General features: G+C 42.0%; 1 protein-coding gene across 3 annotated transcripts in view; it reads left to right on the forward strand.

Annotated features, from left to right (window-relative positions):
• Positions 1 to 17,134, forward strand: part of Cnot10 (CCR4-NOT transcription complex, subunit 10) — a 60,220-nt gene that overhangs the window by 2,313 nt on the left and 40,773 nt on the right. For all 3 annotated transcript variants that reach the window (XM_013028496.1, XM_013028498.1, XM_013028497.1), the window contains exons 2-5: positions 5,501 to 5,595; positions 8,117 to 8,278; positions 13,688 to 13,838; positions 16,380 to 16,522. In XM_013028496.1, coding sequence (XP_012883950.1) covers positions 5,501 to 5,595; positions 8,117 to 8,278; positions 13,688 to 13,838; positions 16,380 to 16,522 — 551 coding nt within the window. The remainder of the gene's footprint in view (positions 1 to 5,500; positions 5,596 to 8,116; positions 8,279 to 13,687; positions 13,839 to 16,379; positions 16,523 to 17,134) is intronic.

Raw genomic sequence — 17,134 nt, forward strand, 5'->3', positions numbered from 1 at the left:
GGCCTGAACTCTGGGCCTGGGTGCTGTCCCTCAGCTCTTCAGCTCAAGGCTAGCGCTCTACCACTTGAGCCACAGCGCCACTTCCGGCTTTTTTCTTGTTGCTTATGTGGTGCTGAGGAATTGAACCCAGGGCCTCAGGCATGCAAGGCAAGCGCTCTACCACTGAGCCACCTTCCCAGCCCGAGACTAATTTTTTAAAATGTGCTGGTAGCCAGGCCCTGGTGGCTCACGCCTGTAATCCTAGCTACTCAAAAGGCTGAGATCTGAGGATCAGGGTTCAAAGCCAGACCCGGCAAGAAAGTCCATGAGACTCTTGTCTCCAATAAATCACTCAGAAAACTGGAAGTGGCACTATGGGTCAAGTGGTAGAGCACTAGCCTTGAGCTGAAGAGCTGAGGGACAGTGCCCATGCCCAGAGTTCAAGCTGCACCACTGACCTCCAAAAGAAAAAAATGTGCTGGTACTGGAGCTTGAATTCAAGGGCTTATGTTCTCACCAGCTTTTTCCACACATGATTGGTGCTCTGCCACTGGAACTACATATTAATTGATGCTTTTTGCTAGCTAATTGGCAATAAGAATCTCATAGATTAGTCTGCTTGGGCTGACTCCAAACCACAATCCTCAGATCTCAGTCTCCTCAGTAGCTAGGATTACGGGCATGAGCCACTGGTGCCCAACTCTTGTTCCTTTTATTTACAAGATTGAGGGTTTTTTTAGTGTCTTGCTGCATAATCCCCTCTGGCCTCCAACTTGTGATCCTCTTGCCTTTGGCTTCCAAGTCCTAAAAGTAACAGTATGTTTCAACATGACTGGGAAAGCATGGATATTTTTTCACATCAGATCATGAAGGCCTTTTTTTTTTTTCTCTTTATTTTTTTTCGATACTGGGGATCCAACCACTGAGGACAGGGCTATCTTCATAGCCCTTTTAAACTTATTTATTCTTTCTCTTTTGTTTGATTTGGTTTTTTGTCTCAATATGGGTACCTAGTCTGGTCTTGAATTCTTGTATTCAAGGGATTCTCCTGCCTTAGCCTTCCACACAAGCAGTATTATTTATTGTTTCAATTTTATTTCCTCCTCTTTATGCAAGTTTCTAGTGTTTGAGAAACACTAGAAATGAATGACCTTGGCCGTTGAGGCATCCTTAGAGAGGAAATCAGAAGGTTGTTGAGGATAAAGGAACTTTATATAGTCCATTCTTTTCTTTTTTTTTTTGCCAGTCCTGAGGCTTGAACTCAATACCTGGGTACTGTCTCTGAGCTTCTTTTCCTCAAGGCTACATTTTACCACTTGAGCCACAGCGCCCTTTCTGGCTTTTTCTATTTATGTGGTATTGAGGAATCAAACCCAGGGCTTCATACATTCTAGGCAAGCACTCTACCACTAAGCCACATTCCTAGCCCCTCTAGACCATTCTTAGAAAACTGATATGGAAGGATGAGCTTCCCAATGGTCTTAGGAGGTGTAGGATGGGGGGCAGGCTTGTAACAGATGAAACAGAACATTGGGACAGAAAACTGGAGAAGCATTCTACTCGCTTCTGACCCAGTCTGACTCCATATTTTGTTTTGTTTTCCAGTACTAGGTCTTGAACTCAGAGTCTGGGTACTGTCCCTTAGGTTTTTTGTTCATGCTTAGAGTTCTAGGCACTGTACCACTTGAGCCACATCTCCACTTCCAGCTTTTTGGTGGCTATTTGGAGATAAGAATCTCCTGGATTTGTCTTTGTGAGCTGTCTTCAAACTATAGTCATCAGATCACAGCCTCCTGAGTAGTTAGGATTACAAGCGTGAGCTACTAGCTCTACTCTGACTTCATGTTGGCAGACATGTAAAAGGAGAAGGAAAAAGTGGAGCAAGTGAGCAGAGGAACTCTATGGGGAACTTCTCAGCAAGTGTCTGGATATAGGGAAGTTATAGACACTAGTACAGATTTTACCTTCAGTGCTTCCTGGATATCCTTGTGCAAGTTATTTGCGCTAAGTTGTAGTTTCCATGTTGGTAAAGTTATTTACATGTCTTGTTAGTTGGAATGTTTAGTTGTTTTTTTTTTAATTTTTTATTAGTCATGAGACTTGAACTCAGAGTGTGAGTACTATTCCTGAGCGGTTCGCTCAAGGCTAGCACTCTACCACTTTGAGCCTCTGTGCAACTTCCAGTTTTTGGGTGGTTGTTTTGGGCACTGGTGGCTCATGCCTACAATCCTACCTACTCAAGCAGCTAAAATCTGAGGATTGTGGTTTGATCTGAGGATCATGATTCAAAGCCAGCCTGGGCAGTAAAGTCTGTTGAGACTATTGTCTCCAATAAATCATAGAAAAAGCCAGTAGTGGTGTAGTGGCTCAAGTGGTAGAGTGCTAGCCTTGAGCAAAAAGGAGCCCCAGGGCAGTACCCAGGTCCAGAATTCAAGCACTGTGACTGGCAAAAAAGAAAAAAAGTCACAGACTTTCCTGCCTGGGCTGGCTTTGAACCACAATCCTTAGATCTTAGCCTCCTGAGTAACTAGGATTATAGGCATGAGCCACTGGCTGTTTCTTCTTATTCTTCCCAGTAATTAATAAACGTCTGATTTCTCTGGGAAAGAGGTGCATGATTCAAATCTCACTGTTTGGTGAAAGAGGTTTTATGTTAATAGGAGCAAAGAAAAAACAAGAGTCTGAGCCAGCCACTTGAAAAGGAGGAAGTAAAGAAGCTGGGAAGTGTGCACCTCCTGAGGTCTTCCATTCTCTTTTCATTCGTATAAGTCAGGCTTAGGACAAACTTCCCTGGGGACATTATGGCACTCAAATGTTGAGAAGCAAATCTGCTAGAATTTGAGACTGGTTGTTGGCATGGTGAACCGAGGCCACAGGTCTTACAGCTCTTTGTTTCAGTCCAATTGGAGGATTAAAGTGAAGATTCAGTGAGTTAATAAACCTTCTGAAGTGTTTCCAGTCTGCCTGACTGATAGTACCCAATAAATTTTAACGGCTGTTGTTATTGTGATAGTGTCTCAGAAATCATGAGTAATGTGGGATGGGAAGCATATAGTATGATAAACTAGAACCTGGCCTGTAGAAGTGGCTGGGAGGAATAGTGCTTGTTCCAAAGCTGTAGGAAGGTTTACCTTTGGGTTCCTGTTTGCTCAGGACTTTGCATGCTTGCTTCCTTCCTTGTCATAATTTAGATTCTCAGAACTTCTGAAACCAATCTTACCTCCCAGCCTGGCTTCACTCTATCATAGATACGTAAGTGGATAGATTTATGGAGCATAGCATTATTCAGATTGGAATTACGTGTTTAAATTCTGTCTCCTTGAGGAATCTGTAGTTCCGTGAATGCTGGAACCCTGTGTATAACTCACATCTCTATAGCACTTACAGCAGTTTTAGTCCCTTAGGTGTTTTATTAAATAAATGACCAGTACTAAAAAAAATAAGCTGAGCGGAATGACTCATGCTTATAATCCCAGCTACTTGGAAGATAGAAATTGGTTTCTGTTTCAGATGAGTCTAGGCAAAAAGTTAATGATACCCACGATCTCAGTAAGCCAGGTATAGTGGTTTGTGCCTCCAATCCCAACCACCTGTGAACACTGGGCTAGGGTCTGAAGCAGGTCTTAGTCTATAAACTCAAGACCTTATCTGAAAAGTAAAGCAAGAGCAGCACTGATGGCTCATGTTTGCAAGAATTGCTTTTCAAAGCCAACTGGCTTCAGCAGCAAAGCCTGTGATTCTTCTTACCAGTTAGCCACCAAAAAGCTGGAAGTGAAGCTGTGCCTCAGAGTGGTAGGGCAAGAAAGCTCAAAACAATAGAGTTCAAGTCCCAGTCCAACAGCAGAGTTCAAGTTCCCAGTACCAGTACAAAAATTAAATATAGCAAAGAAGGCTTACAGGTTTGGCCAAATTGGTAGAGCCCCTGCTTAACAAGAGAGAGTCCCTGATATTAAACCCCATAACATCTCTTCCCCCAAAAGATCATTTTTGGAGAGCCTGTAGGGTGATGTTGATGGTAGTGGTGTGGCCAAGGTAGGGGACAAGATGATCTACCATTCGTCGCGTCCATTGCTACATCTGTTGACTGCTGGTGGTGTTTGGATGCAAACATCTATTAACAGAAGGTTGTTTGAGGTTACTGAATTTGCATTGGAAGGAATCCTGTAAGTCATTTCATACTGACCCTTGTTTTACTACATAAGGAAACAGATTTTCAACAGTTCCCCAGTCTCAGGTCATCTATTTATTATCAGAAAGAACATTAGGATTTTAGTTGTCATTTTAATCTCAGTCATTGTTTCTGTCTCACTGTGCAACCCGCTTCCGTTTCTGGGTTGAAAACATAGCCTCTCCATCTTGTTGCATGTTGGGGCTTATTCTGCAAATACATGTCAGTTACTTTTCTACATATAGTTGTTTTTTGGTTTTTGGTTTTTTTGGGTGGTCATGGGGCTCGAACTCTGGGCCTGGGCACTGTCCTGCCGCTCTTCAGCTGAAGGCGAATGCTTTACCACTTGAATCACAATGCCACTGGCTGGCTTTGAACTGCAATCTTCAGATCTCAGCCTCCTGAGTAGCTAAGATTACAGGGGTAAGCTACCAGCGCCCAGCTTACATATACTTTTTTTTTTATTTATTTTTGTCAGTCATGGGGCTTCAACTCTGGGCCTGGGTGCTGTCCTTCAGCTCTAAAGCTCGAGGCGAGCGCTCTACCACTTGAGCCACAGTACCACTTCCACTTTTCTGAGCAGTTTATTGGAGATAAGAGTCTCACAGACTTTCATGCCCGGGCTGGCTTTGAACCTCAGTCCTCAGATCTCAGCTTCTGAAGTAGCTAGGATTACGGGCGTGAGCCACTTGTACCCGGCTGAACTTCTTTTGCTCTAGGATAGCCCTTAACCACTTGAGCCACAGCACCACTTCCAGCCTTTTCTGTTAATGTTGTACTGAGGAATTCAACCTATGGCTTCATGCATGCTAGGCAAGTATTCTACTACAACGCCACATTCCCAGCCTCTATATATAGTTTTACTAACAGCTTCTAATTTCAGAAAGGGATTTCCTATCTGTGTTTTAGAGGGCTTTGTGTTCTAGGCTGGAGAACAATTTTGTGCAGAGAAAAGAAAAATCCCTATATAAGTAAGAAATTCAAAAACCACTAGATTTTTGTTTGTTTTGTTTTGTTTTTGTCTTTTTTTTTTTAAAGTTCTCCAGAATCTGGCATTGTTTCTTGGATATGTGGGACTCTCTGTGTCGCTGAATGAAACAGCATTCTCAGCCTGGACTTTCTGGTCAATAGCCTGGGTCCTTCCTCTAATTGGGCAAGTTTTCAGGGGACTGACTATGCTGATTAGCTGATACTGAGATAGCAAATAGGGGCTGAGGTGACTCAGAAATAGAGCAGGTACCTGACATGCTTGAAGCAGGAGTTCCATCAACAGCACCACAAAGAAAGAGAGAAATAGGGATAAATCTTTGTAGCACTTTGGCTTTTAAATACCTGTAAACCTTGTGTTTGCAGATCAGGGAATGGAGAAGCATGAAGGGACAGGCCAGTCTTCCGGGATCACTGATCAGGAGAAGGAGCTGTCCACTGGGGCTTTCCAGGCTTTCACGGTAAGTGACTTCTCTTTTACTATAGTGAATTCATAAATTTATGATTTTTGCCCTGTTATAATTCAGAGTTTAGAAAGGTTTCATTGGGGGGGGGGGGGTCCTGGGGCTTGAACTCTGGGCTTGGATGCTGTCCCTGCGCTCTTCAGCTCAAGGCGAGTGCTCTACTGCTTGAGCCACAGTGCCACTTCTGGTTTTCTAGTGGTTTTATTGGAGATGAGTCTCACGGACTTTCCTGCTGGGGCTGGCTTTGAATCTTGATCCTCAGATCTCAGCCTCCTGAGTAGCTAGGATTACTGGCGTGAGCCACCGACGACCGGCTGAAAGGTTCATTTTCAAATTTAAGAAAAACGTTTTTTCGAACTTAAATATGGTGAAAGGAATGGAAAGACTTTGAACCATTTGCAAGTCTGTGTTTTCATAAACATGTTTTAACTTTCACACTGTTGTTTTTTGAGTCTTTAAATTTAGATTTGTAAATGTATCGGTCAGTCTTTCCATTTCTCTACTCTGTTCAGTGTCTTTAAATGTATTTTAAAGGGGACTCAACGTTTATCAGAATTTTAACTATTCTTGCACTAAAGAATATGGGAAGGCCAGGTGCTGGTGCCTCATGCCTGAAATCTTGGGTACTCTGAAGGCTGAGAACTGAGCATCACAGTTCAAAGCTAGCATGGGCAGGAATCTCTTATCTCCAACTTACCACCTAAAAACTGGAAGTAGAGCTGTGGCTCAAAGTGGTAGAGCATTAACCTTGAGCACCCGCACCCACCACCCAACACTCATGCCCACCACCAACAACAACAGAAAGAATATGGGAAGGATAAGAATCCTAGCCTATAATCCTAGCTACTTGGGAAGCAGGGATTGGGGAGATCTTAAGACCAACTCCTGAAAGTTAGAGACTCAGTCTGTCAACCAACAAACTAGGTGTGGTGGTATGTGCCTGCTATCCAACTGTTAGGAGGCATAAATAGAAGGACTAAGATCCAAAACCAGCCCTGGACAGAAAATCAGCCCTGTTCAAAAGATAACTAAAGCAAACAAGAGATGTGGGTAGATCACTTCTTAGTAAGCAGAAGGCCTTGAGTTCAAACCCTTATTTGTTTATTAAGCTATATACACATAATCAGAAGAATTTAATATGTATTCAAAGTATATTTGGTAGAAATTAAAATTTGGAATAATAGTTTATCCTTTCTTGTCTAGCCTCTGCTATTTATACCTGCTAGATGCACATATAGATGCATCATAGATATAGATGCATCATAGATAGAGATATATCCATCAATGTCAGAGTTGAGTCTTAGAAACAAACATCCACAGGGTTTATTTTATTTTGTTGGTTGTGGGACTTGAACTCAGAGTCTGGGTGCTGTCCCTGAACTTGTCTGCTCAAGGCTAGCACTTTACTACTTTTGAGTCACATCTTATTTCCAGTTTTCTTATTTTTTATTTTTTTAATTTTTTATTTTTTTTACTTCCAGTTTTCTGGTGGTTAATTGGAGATAGGGGTCTCAGGAACTTTCCTGCCCAGGCTGACTCCAAACATAGATCCTCAGATTTCAACCTCCTAAAAGAGAAAAATCCTACTCTTTTGAGTAGCTATGATTATAGGCGTGAGCCACCAGGGCCTGGCAACAGTTTTTTTAATTAACCAAAGTATTGCTTTACCTAGTGACCTCACTTAGTATGCTTAGAGAAACTCTGTATAAGAATCTTGAGCTGGGAAGGTGACTCAGTGGTAGAGCGCTTACCTTGCATGCCTGAGGCCTTGGGTTCTATTCCTCAGCACCACATAAGCAAAAAGAAAAAAGCCAGAAGTGGTACTGTGGCTCAAGTGGTAGAGCGCTAGCCTTGAGCTGAAGAGCTGAGGGACAGCGCCCAGCCCCAGAGTTCAGGCCCCACGACCGGACCCAAAAAATAAAAGACTTTTTAGGAGCCAGGTGCTGGTGGCTCACACTTGTAATCCTAGCTACTCAGGAGGCTGAGATCTGAGGATCATGGTTCAAAGCTATCTGGGGCATGAAAGTCACTGAGACTCTTATCTCCAGTAAGCCACCAGAAAACTGGAAGTGGCGCAGTGGCTTAAGTGTTAGAGCGCCAGTCTTGAGCTGGGACAGCGCCCAGGCCCAGAGTTCAAGCCCCATGACCCACCAAAAAAAAAAAGGAAAAAGAAAAAAATAATCTTTAAGGTAAAGATGAGGGCTGGGAAGGTGGCTCAGTGGTAGAGCGCTTGCCTTCCATGCCTGAGGCCCTGGGTTCGATTCCTCAGCAACACATAAGCAAAAAGAAAAAAGCCGGAAATGGTACTGTAGCTCAAGTGATAGAGTGCTAGCCTTGAGCTGAAGAACTGAGGGACAGCACTCAGGCCCAGAGTTCAGGCCCCACGACCAGACCCAAAAAATAAAAAATAATAAGGTAAAGATGAATAAAATATATTTGGAAATGGAAATGATGTATTGTTCTAAAGCTGGTGTGTAATGTTGTGTGTGTATATGTATTTTTTTTGTTTTCTTTTTAGTCTGGAAATTATGATGCCTGTCTGCAACACCTTGCCTGTCTACAAGATATAAACAAAGACGATTATAAAATAATTTTGAATACAGCAGTAGCTGAGTTTTTTAAAAGTAATCAGACAACAACAGATAATTTGAGACAAACACTTAACCAGCTGAAGAATCAGGTGATGAATGAATTTATAAAAAAATTGTGTTGATTTGTAAACGATGTTAAGCAAAATAATATGATTTGTTGTCTATAATTTCTAATATGTGTGAAACACTTCTTATTAATTTTATTGGCATAAAGTTATTTCAAGAAGCAAGGTATATTACATGTGGTTTATTGCCTATCTGATTTTTAATTAATGAGCTACCAAATCTGAATGAAAACATCAAAAAATTTAATAAGTAACTGTGACTTATTGTAAAATTCTATGTGTTACCTGGAATTATGGAATGGATGTGAAATTTAGAGGGTGTATATAACTTTAATATGTAAATGTCGTTAGTTCTAAAATGCAAAATATTTGGACTTTTTTCTTTTAGTATAGATGTTACAGGTGTTATAGATGTTATAGTTCTAGAAAAGTTGATTCTAACTTCCAATATGACAGTGTCTATGTACTTTTTTTGTTGTTGTTATTTACAAACACACTCTTTTTTTCTTTTGTTGCCAGTACTGAGGCTTGAACTCAGGGCCTGGGCATATCCCTGAGCTTCTTTTGCTTAAGGCTAGCACTCTACCACTTCAGCCACAGCACCACTTCCAGCTTTTTCTGTTTATGTGGTACTGAGGAAATCAAACCCAGGGCTTCATGCATGGTAGGCAAGCACTCTACCACTAAGCCACATTCCCAGCTCCTGTTGTTTTTAGTTTTGTCATAGAATCTTGTAGGTCGCCCAGGGTAGACTAATTTGAGAGCTCCCTGCCTCAGCTTCAACCTTGAATGCTAGGATTATAAACTGACATGCATTACCATATTTCATATTTCACATATGGGAACAAACCTTGAAAATATACTTTCTAGCCTGGTCTTAAACAACATAATTAAGATTTCTGTTTTGATCTAGGTGCTTTGATCTTAGCTGCTTATGAGGCTGAGACCTGGAAGATCATAGTTTCAAAAGCCAGCCTGGGTTATTGAGATTCCGTGTGTGTGTGTGTGTGTGTGTGTGTGTGTGTGGTTTGTTTTTGGTCAGTTGTAGGTTTGAGATCCCTCGTGTGTGTGTGTGTGTGTGTGTGTGTGTGTGTGTGGTCAGTTGTGGGGTGTGTGTGTGTGTGTGGTTTGTTTTTGGTCAGTTGTAGGTTTGAGATTCCTCGTGTGTGTGTGTGTGTGTGTGTGTGTGTGTGTGTGGTCAGTTGTGGGGTGTGTGTGTGTGTGTGTGTGTGGTTTGTTTTTGGTCAGTTGTAGGTTTGAGATTCCGTGTGTGTGTGTGTGTGTGTGTGTGTGTGTGTGTGTGTGTATGTGTGTGTGGTCAGTTGTGGGGTTTAAACTTGGGGCCTGGGTGCTGTCCCTGAGCTCTTTTGCTGAAGGCTAACACTCTAAACCACTTTGAGCCACAGAACCACTTCTGGTTTTCTGGTGGTTAATTGGCGACAGTAGTCTCACGGAATTTCCTGCCCAGTCAGGCTTTGAACAATGATCATCAGATCTCAGCCTCCTGAGTATCTGGAATTAAAAGCCTGCGCCACCATCACCCAGCTTTCATCTCCAATTAATGAGTAAAAAACTGGCTTAAGTGCTTGGAGAGCTTACTAAGCAAGCAGTCCATAGTGGAGCAGGAGGCCCCTAAGTTCATGTCCTGGTGTTAGCAAATGAATCAATAAATAATTGAATAAATAAATTTCTGCTCTAGTTTTCTTATTTATAAAATGGTAATATTTGTTCCGGAGGTATGAGGTTTTAACATAGTAAATCTGTCATTAAGTGATTAACTATTTTTTGTTTTTTGAGACAGAGTCTTGCTTTGTAGTCCAGGTTTGCCTGCAACCTGAAATCCTCCTGCCTAAGTCTCCTGTAGCACACTGCAGTTCCCAGCTTTATTATTTCAATTTTGTGTTAGGTATCGGTCGTGGGCCCTGCACTCTGGGTCTGGCCGCTTTCCCTCAGCTCTTCAGCTCAAGGCTAGCGCTCTACACTTGAACCACAGTGCCTCTTCTGCCTGTTTCTGTTTAATGTGGTGCTGAGGAATCGAACGCAGGGCCTCATGCATGTGAGGCAAGCACTCTACCACTGAGCCACCTTCCTAGCTCAATGTGTTTTTTTGGTTTTCATTTTTGTTTTTTTGTCAGTCGTGGGGCTTGAACTCTGGGTCTGGGACAATGCGTCCCTCAGCTGTTCAGCTCAAGATGAGCACTCTACCACTTGAGCCACAACACCACTTCTGGTTTTCTGGTGGTTTACTGGAGATACTGAGTTTTCTTCCCCGGGCTGGCTTTGAACTGCCATCTTCAGATCTCAGCCTCCTGAGTAGGTAGGATTACAGGCATGAGCCAAGTTTTTTGTTGTTGTTGTTTGGGTCCAATCATGGGGCCTGAACTCTGGGCCTGGGCACTGTCCCTCAGCTCTTCAGCTCAAGGCTAGTGCTCTACCACTTGAGCCACAGCGCCACTTCCGGCTTTTTTCTTTTTTGCTTATGTGGGGCTGAGGAATCGAACCCAGGGCCTCAGGCATGCAAGGCAAGCACTCTACCACCGAGCCACCTCCCCACCCCTGGGCCAAGTTTTTTCAAACGTACATAACTTTTTTTTTTTTTAGTACTGGGATTTTAACTGAGGGTTTCACACTTACATGGCTTGCTGAGCTAGCAGTCTACTACTTGAGCCATGCCTGCTGTGTGTGTGTGTGTGTGTGTGTGCGCGCGCGCGTGCGCGTGCGCATGCTAGGTGGGGCTTGACCCTGTGTGTGTGTGTGTGTGTGTGTGTGTGTGTGCGCGCGCGCGCGCGTGTGTGCGTGTGCATGCTAGGTGGGGCTTGACCCAAGATCTCATCCTCTCACTTGACCTTTTCACTCACTGTTGGCTCTACCTCTTGAACCATGCCTTCAGTCTTTTTGCTGGTTAATTGGAGATATACTCTTGAAGACTTTTCTGTTTGGGCTGGCTTTGAATCACAGTCTTCATATTTCAACCTCTTGAGTAGCTAGGATTACAGATATAAACTACTAGCGCCTGCTTTTGCTGGTTATTTTGGAGAAGTCTGGTAGACTTTTCCTCCTTTTCTGGCTCTAACTGCCATCTTCCAAATCTCAGACTCCTGAGTTAGCCAGGGTTACAGACATGGCTTTCATAATTTAAAAATAATTTATTTTAACAGTACTAGGGTTTGAACTTGTCTTCATGCTTGCTAGACAGGTACGCTAATCTTTTTTTTTTTTTTTGGTCGGTCGTGGGCTTTCACAACCAACAACAACAAAAAAAGTTAAAGCAAAAGTTGCAAAGATACTCTAATCTTCAGCCACAGCCCTACCCCTTTTTGCTCTGTTGTTTTGTTGTTCTTTTTTTTGAGATAAGGTCTCACTGTTCGCCCTGGGTGGCCTGGACCATGAATCCTCTTGGTGCAACCTGACATAGATGGGAGGCACATCACTGTGCCCAGCTTATTCTGTTTAAATGGGGCCTTGCAATCATTTTTTGCTTAGGCTGACCTGGAACTGCAAGCCTCTTGTCTTGATTTTAGCCTTCCACATAACTGGGATGAGAAGTATTTACTACTGTGTCCAGCTATAGGCTGAGATGGCATCTTAACACCTTTTTGCCTGAGCTGATTTCTATCTATGATCCTCTTGGTCTTTGCCTCCTCAGTAGGATTATAGATGTAAGTCACTACACATTGTTATTTTTTGCTTTTTTTTTTTTTTTTTTTGGTCATTCATGAGGCTTGAGCTCAGAGCCTGGGCGCTGTCCCTAAACTCTTCAGCTCAGGGTAAGCACTCTACCACTTGAGCCACAGCACCACTTTGGTTTTCTGAGTGGCTTATTGGTGATACGAATCACGGCCTTTCTTGCCTGGGCTGGCTTTGAACCATGATCCTCAGATCTCAGCCTCCTAAGTAGCTAGGATTACAGGTGGCTTTATTTTGTTTTTCTTGGTACTTGCAATTTAACTCAGAGCCTTGAACTTGCTGGGCAAATGTTCTACCACTTTGAGGTATATTTGAGTTATAGCATAACTTTTTTGGAGGGGGACAGTATTGGAATTTGCATTCATAGCATTGCTCTTGTAAAGCAGACATTACGCCACTTAAGACATACTTCAAGGCCCATGCATAACTTTGTTTTTAGTCAGTTGTGGGGCTTCAACTCAGGGACTGGGTAATGTCCCTGAGCTTTTCTGCTCAAGGCTAGCGCTCTTCCACTTTGAGCCACAACTTCACTTCTAGTTTTCTTGTGGTAATTGGAGATAAAAGTTTCATGGACTTTTCTACTCAGGCTGGCTTCAAACCTTGGTCCTCAGATCTCAGCCTCTTGAGTAGCTAGGACTACAGGTGCCTGGCCATGCGTAACATTTTTATGGGAAAAATCATTTTAAGTTTTGCCTACTAACTTCTAGTCTCTTCAAATTCAACTTGTAGTCTCTTCAAATTCATGATAAAAATTTTTTAAAAACCTCATCAGGCTAGGAAGTGAGTATTCCACTCAAAAGCAATGTTGGCAGTTAAAGTAGGAAGGATATCTTCTTAGTGGTAAGGAAAAGAATTACCTTGCCTTGTCCCCTCAAAATACTTAACAGAAGGCTGGGAAGGTGGCTCAGTGGTAGAGTGCTTGCCTTGCATGCATGAGGCCCTGGGTTCGATTCCTCAGCACCACATAAACAGAAAAAGCCAGAAGTGGTACTGTGGCTTAAGTGGTTGGGCACTAGCCTTGAGCTGAAGAACCGAGGGACAGCACTCAGGCCCAGAGTTCAGGCCCCAAGACTGACAAACAAAATATTTAACTGAGCTGGGCGCCGGTGGCTCATGCCTGTAATCCTAGCTACTCAGGAGGCTGAGATCTGAGGATCATGGTTCAAAGCCAGCCCAGGCAGGAAAGGCCATGAGACTCTTATCTCCAATAAACCACTAGAAAACTGAAAGTGGCGCTGTGGCTCAAGTGGTAGAGCACTTAGCTTGAGCTGAAGAGCTGAGGGACAGCACCCAAGCCCAGAGTTCAAGCTCCACAACCGACAAAAAGAAAAAAAATACTTAACAGAATCTTATGGTGTGTAAAATAGATGAATGAAATGATTAAACTATAGAGGTACTATGGAAAATTTAAAAATCTGAATAAAAAAATGTTGAAGTCAGGCTTTGGACCACATAGCTACCTTTCCATCTACTCTGGAGGCTGAGGAGGAAGAATCACTTGAGCTTAGGAAGTGAAGAACAGCTGAACAATGTAGAGCTGTCTTGAAAGAAAGGTGTAAGGCATGGGAAAGGGGGAAATATGCTGATGTGGGGGATGTAATTGGGGGGTAGGCTGCTTTTCTTGCATGCAGGGGCCCAGAATTGCAAGAAGGAAATGGTGGCCTATGTTCTGTTTATCTATATGAATTTCTTTGCTGTTTATTCCTTATAGTCGTTAGAACACGTTCTCCACTGATTATTTTATAGGTCCACTCAGCTGTTGAAGAAATGGATGGATTAGATGATGTTGAAAACAGCATGTTGTATTATAACCAAGCAGTCATTCTTTATCATCTGCGGCAGTATACAGAGGCTATCTCAGTTGGTGAAAAACTTTATCAGTTCATAGAACCTTTTGGTATGTTATTTGTCAAGTCAAAAGTTTTCTTAGCTGGAGATCTAACATCCCAGCTATGCTGGGACAATGGCCCAAGGGGTAAAGCATCTGCTTAGTGAATACAAGGCCCTGAGTTAAAACCTCAGTACATTAAAAAAAAAAAAAAAGTTCCTTCTAACATGCTCTACTGCTTTTACTTAGATAACCTAGTTAGATTCACCTCAGTTTTTTCCCAAGTTGGTTTTCACAATATGTAAGAATACATACATTTAGACTAATTACATTTCCTTTTGGCACCCTATCCCACCTAAATTTGATGACAACTACTAGAAATATTGGAAGAATAGTGGGAGAAAAACGAAGGCATGGGTAACAATGTTTGACAAAAAATGTTATTACCTTATGTAACTGTAACTCCTCTGTACAACATCTTTACAACAAAATAAAACAAAAGAAAAGAAAAAATATTGGGAAGAATCAGGTGCTGGTCACCTACACTTACAATCTTACCTAATCAGGAGGCTGAGATCTGAGAATTGTGATTTAAAGTTAGCCAGGCAGACAAATCTGAGAGAATCCTTTCTTTAACCAACGAAAAGCTGGAAGTAGAGGTGTAGTTCAAGTAATAGAATGTCAGCCTTGAGTCAAAAAAGCTAAGTGAGAGTGTGAGTCCCCGAGTTCAAACTCTAGCACGTGTGCATGCATGCATGTACACTCTCGCTCTCTCACGCATGCTCTCTCTCTTTCTCTCACTCAGCACATATTGAGAAGACTTACTACTTTTTCTTTGCTGTCTAAACATTACCTAATGAACTGTGTCCTTTCTCTAATGCATTTAGTAAGGAGCATGTTGGAATCTTAGAAGATAGCATAGTAATTAATTTCTGTTGCCTAACTGAAATGTTTGTATTCAGACATAGTATAGATAGCATAGAACTGATTGCTTCCTGATGTACTTGAGAACAGAGTAGTAAAGATTAGAAAGATTCACACAAGGACTCTTGCTTCACAAGAGCAAGAACTTGCTGAGGGCAGAGAAAGGATGCTTACAAAATAAGCACTTCAACCCTTCAGTAGCAGTTTTACTTAGTTAGATAAAGAATTGGGTCCAGAGAGAGGTATACATAATTTCTAAGTAGTCTGGGTAACAGTGTGTTCTAGATCTTTATCTCTGTGGTTTTGGTAGGGGTTCTTGTGAGGTTATCTCTGGTCAGGATAAGCAAGTCATTGTCCAGGCAGGGGGTTCATTTTCCTTCCCTCCTGAAAAACATGTTATCAAGTCCTGTCTTTCCTAGATTCCAAGGTAACTGCTGGAAAGAATGAGTCAGGGTAAAGGAAATAGAAAAGGGAGGCAGAGATGCCACACTTTCACCCTTTCAGTTTGTGAGCTCAAGTTAGGAGTCAATGCTTTTCAGCAAAAGCAGTTTAAGAACCTGGTACACAGAGATACTTTTACCCTCCTTAAGTTTATATCCTGATGGGAGAGAAAGTAACACAGTTTTTATTGTGTGGTTGTTGGATGCAGTGAGTTAAAGCTAAAATTGGGTAAGAAGATGGAGATTGGCCCTGGATGTTAAAGGCCTAGGTGAGTTGATATTTGGAAAGCTACCTAAAGGAAGAAGGTGAGTTGTGATCCCTCAGCAGGAAAACATTCCTGCTGAGACTATCGAAAACAGCATGTGTGAATGTTTTATGCAAAGTGAGGGCCAGTGCTGAGTGAGAGAAGGTAGATTGGCTTGTAAAGCTAGGTGGGGAGGGTAGTAACTGATGAAGTTAGCAGTAGCCAGGGGCAGAGCAGGAGCTGGGGAGGACTTCAGGTCTGAAGTGTACTCTAGGACTGTCATTGTAAAGGATTCTACTCTTTAAATGCTTTTAAAATGTTCTGTTCTGGGTTATAGCAGCTACCTTTTAGACTTTAACTTTTTCATTACAGTTTTTATTTCATCTTCATTTTTTAAAAGGAATGGTCTTATGTCACAACAGGTTACCTGTATTTCCCTTTTAGGAGTCTTAATTTTCTCATAGGTTCTACACCTTGCTTCTTTGAGCTTCCAAAATCAAGCTGTTTCTTTATTCTATTTCTGTGATTGGAAAGGAAGTCTAGTTCATAGAGCATAAGCCTTTTTAGAGATACGGTAGATAGAACTTCAAGACGTCCTTTCCTTCATGTAGGTAAAGTAGTCCTGTATTTTACAGGTCAGGCAGGGGAAGTCCAGAAAGTAATTTGTGAACATCAAACATGTAGTAAGAAGCAGAACAAAAACCAGAACTCTGGTTTTTTCCCACCTAAATTAGTATCCCTCATTACATGGACATCTTGTAGATATTTCACAAAGGAGGGTGAGTCACTAATACCTGGCATGAAAGACCTTGAGACCCTAATAGAATGGCCTTGCTGCCACTTCAGTACACTACTTTCCTTCATGGTTGCACTGGCATGTATCAATTGATGAAACGTTTAAGCTTTGTCCTATAGAGCTTTGCACTCTGTTTAACAGATAGTTTGAGGTATATTTTTGACTTGGGATTATGACATTTCTTTTCCTTTTTTTTTCTCACCAGAAGAAAAATTTGCCCAAGCAGTGTGTTTTCTGCTTGTAGACTTGTATATATTAACCTACCAAGCTGAGAAAGCTTTGCATCTTCTGGCTGTCTTAGAAAAAATGATTTCTCAGGGAAATAATAACAAAAATGGAAAAAATGAGGTGAGTGTTCCGGATAATCAAACTAAAATTTAAAAGTATTATTTGTCTTTGTAGTTATAAAATAATTGTCTAAGCCAAGCTGGTGGCTCATGCCCATAAGACTCAGAAGGCTGAGATCTGAGGATTGCAGTTCAAAAACATCCTGGGCAGGAAAGTCTGTGAGACTCTTATCTCCAATAAACCACTAGAAAACTGGAAATAGCGCTATGGCTCAAGTGGTAGAAGAGCTGAGGGCCAGCACCCAGGCCTAGAGTTCAAGCCCTACAACTAACAAAAGTAAAATAAAATGATTGTCTATTAACTGATTTTTGGAGATGTAATTTACAATTCATATAAACTATTTTTTTTTCAAGGGGGAAGTGTTTGTGTGTGCTAGTACTGGGGCTGGAACTCAAGGCTTGGGGATGTCCCTTGAGCTATTTGTTCAAGATTAGTGCCACAGCTCCACTTCTGTTTTTCTTTTTTTTTTAATTTTACTTTATTTGTGAAGATACTGTACAGAGGGGTTACAATTACATGGGCAGGATAATGCATACATTTCTTACCAAGCATTGTAGCCTCCTCCTTTGTTTACCCTTCACCTCCCTTCCCAACCTCCCCCTTCCCCCCCCC

This window comes from Dipodomys ordii, unplaced genomic scaffold, assembly GCF_000151885.1.
Source record: "Dipodomys ordii isolate 6190 unplaced genomic scaffold, Dord_2.0 Scaffold110, whole genome shotgun sequence".
Lineage (NCBI taxonomy): Eukaryota > Metazoa > Chordata > Mammalia > Rodentia > Heteromyidae > Dipodomys > Dipodomys ordii.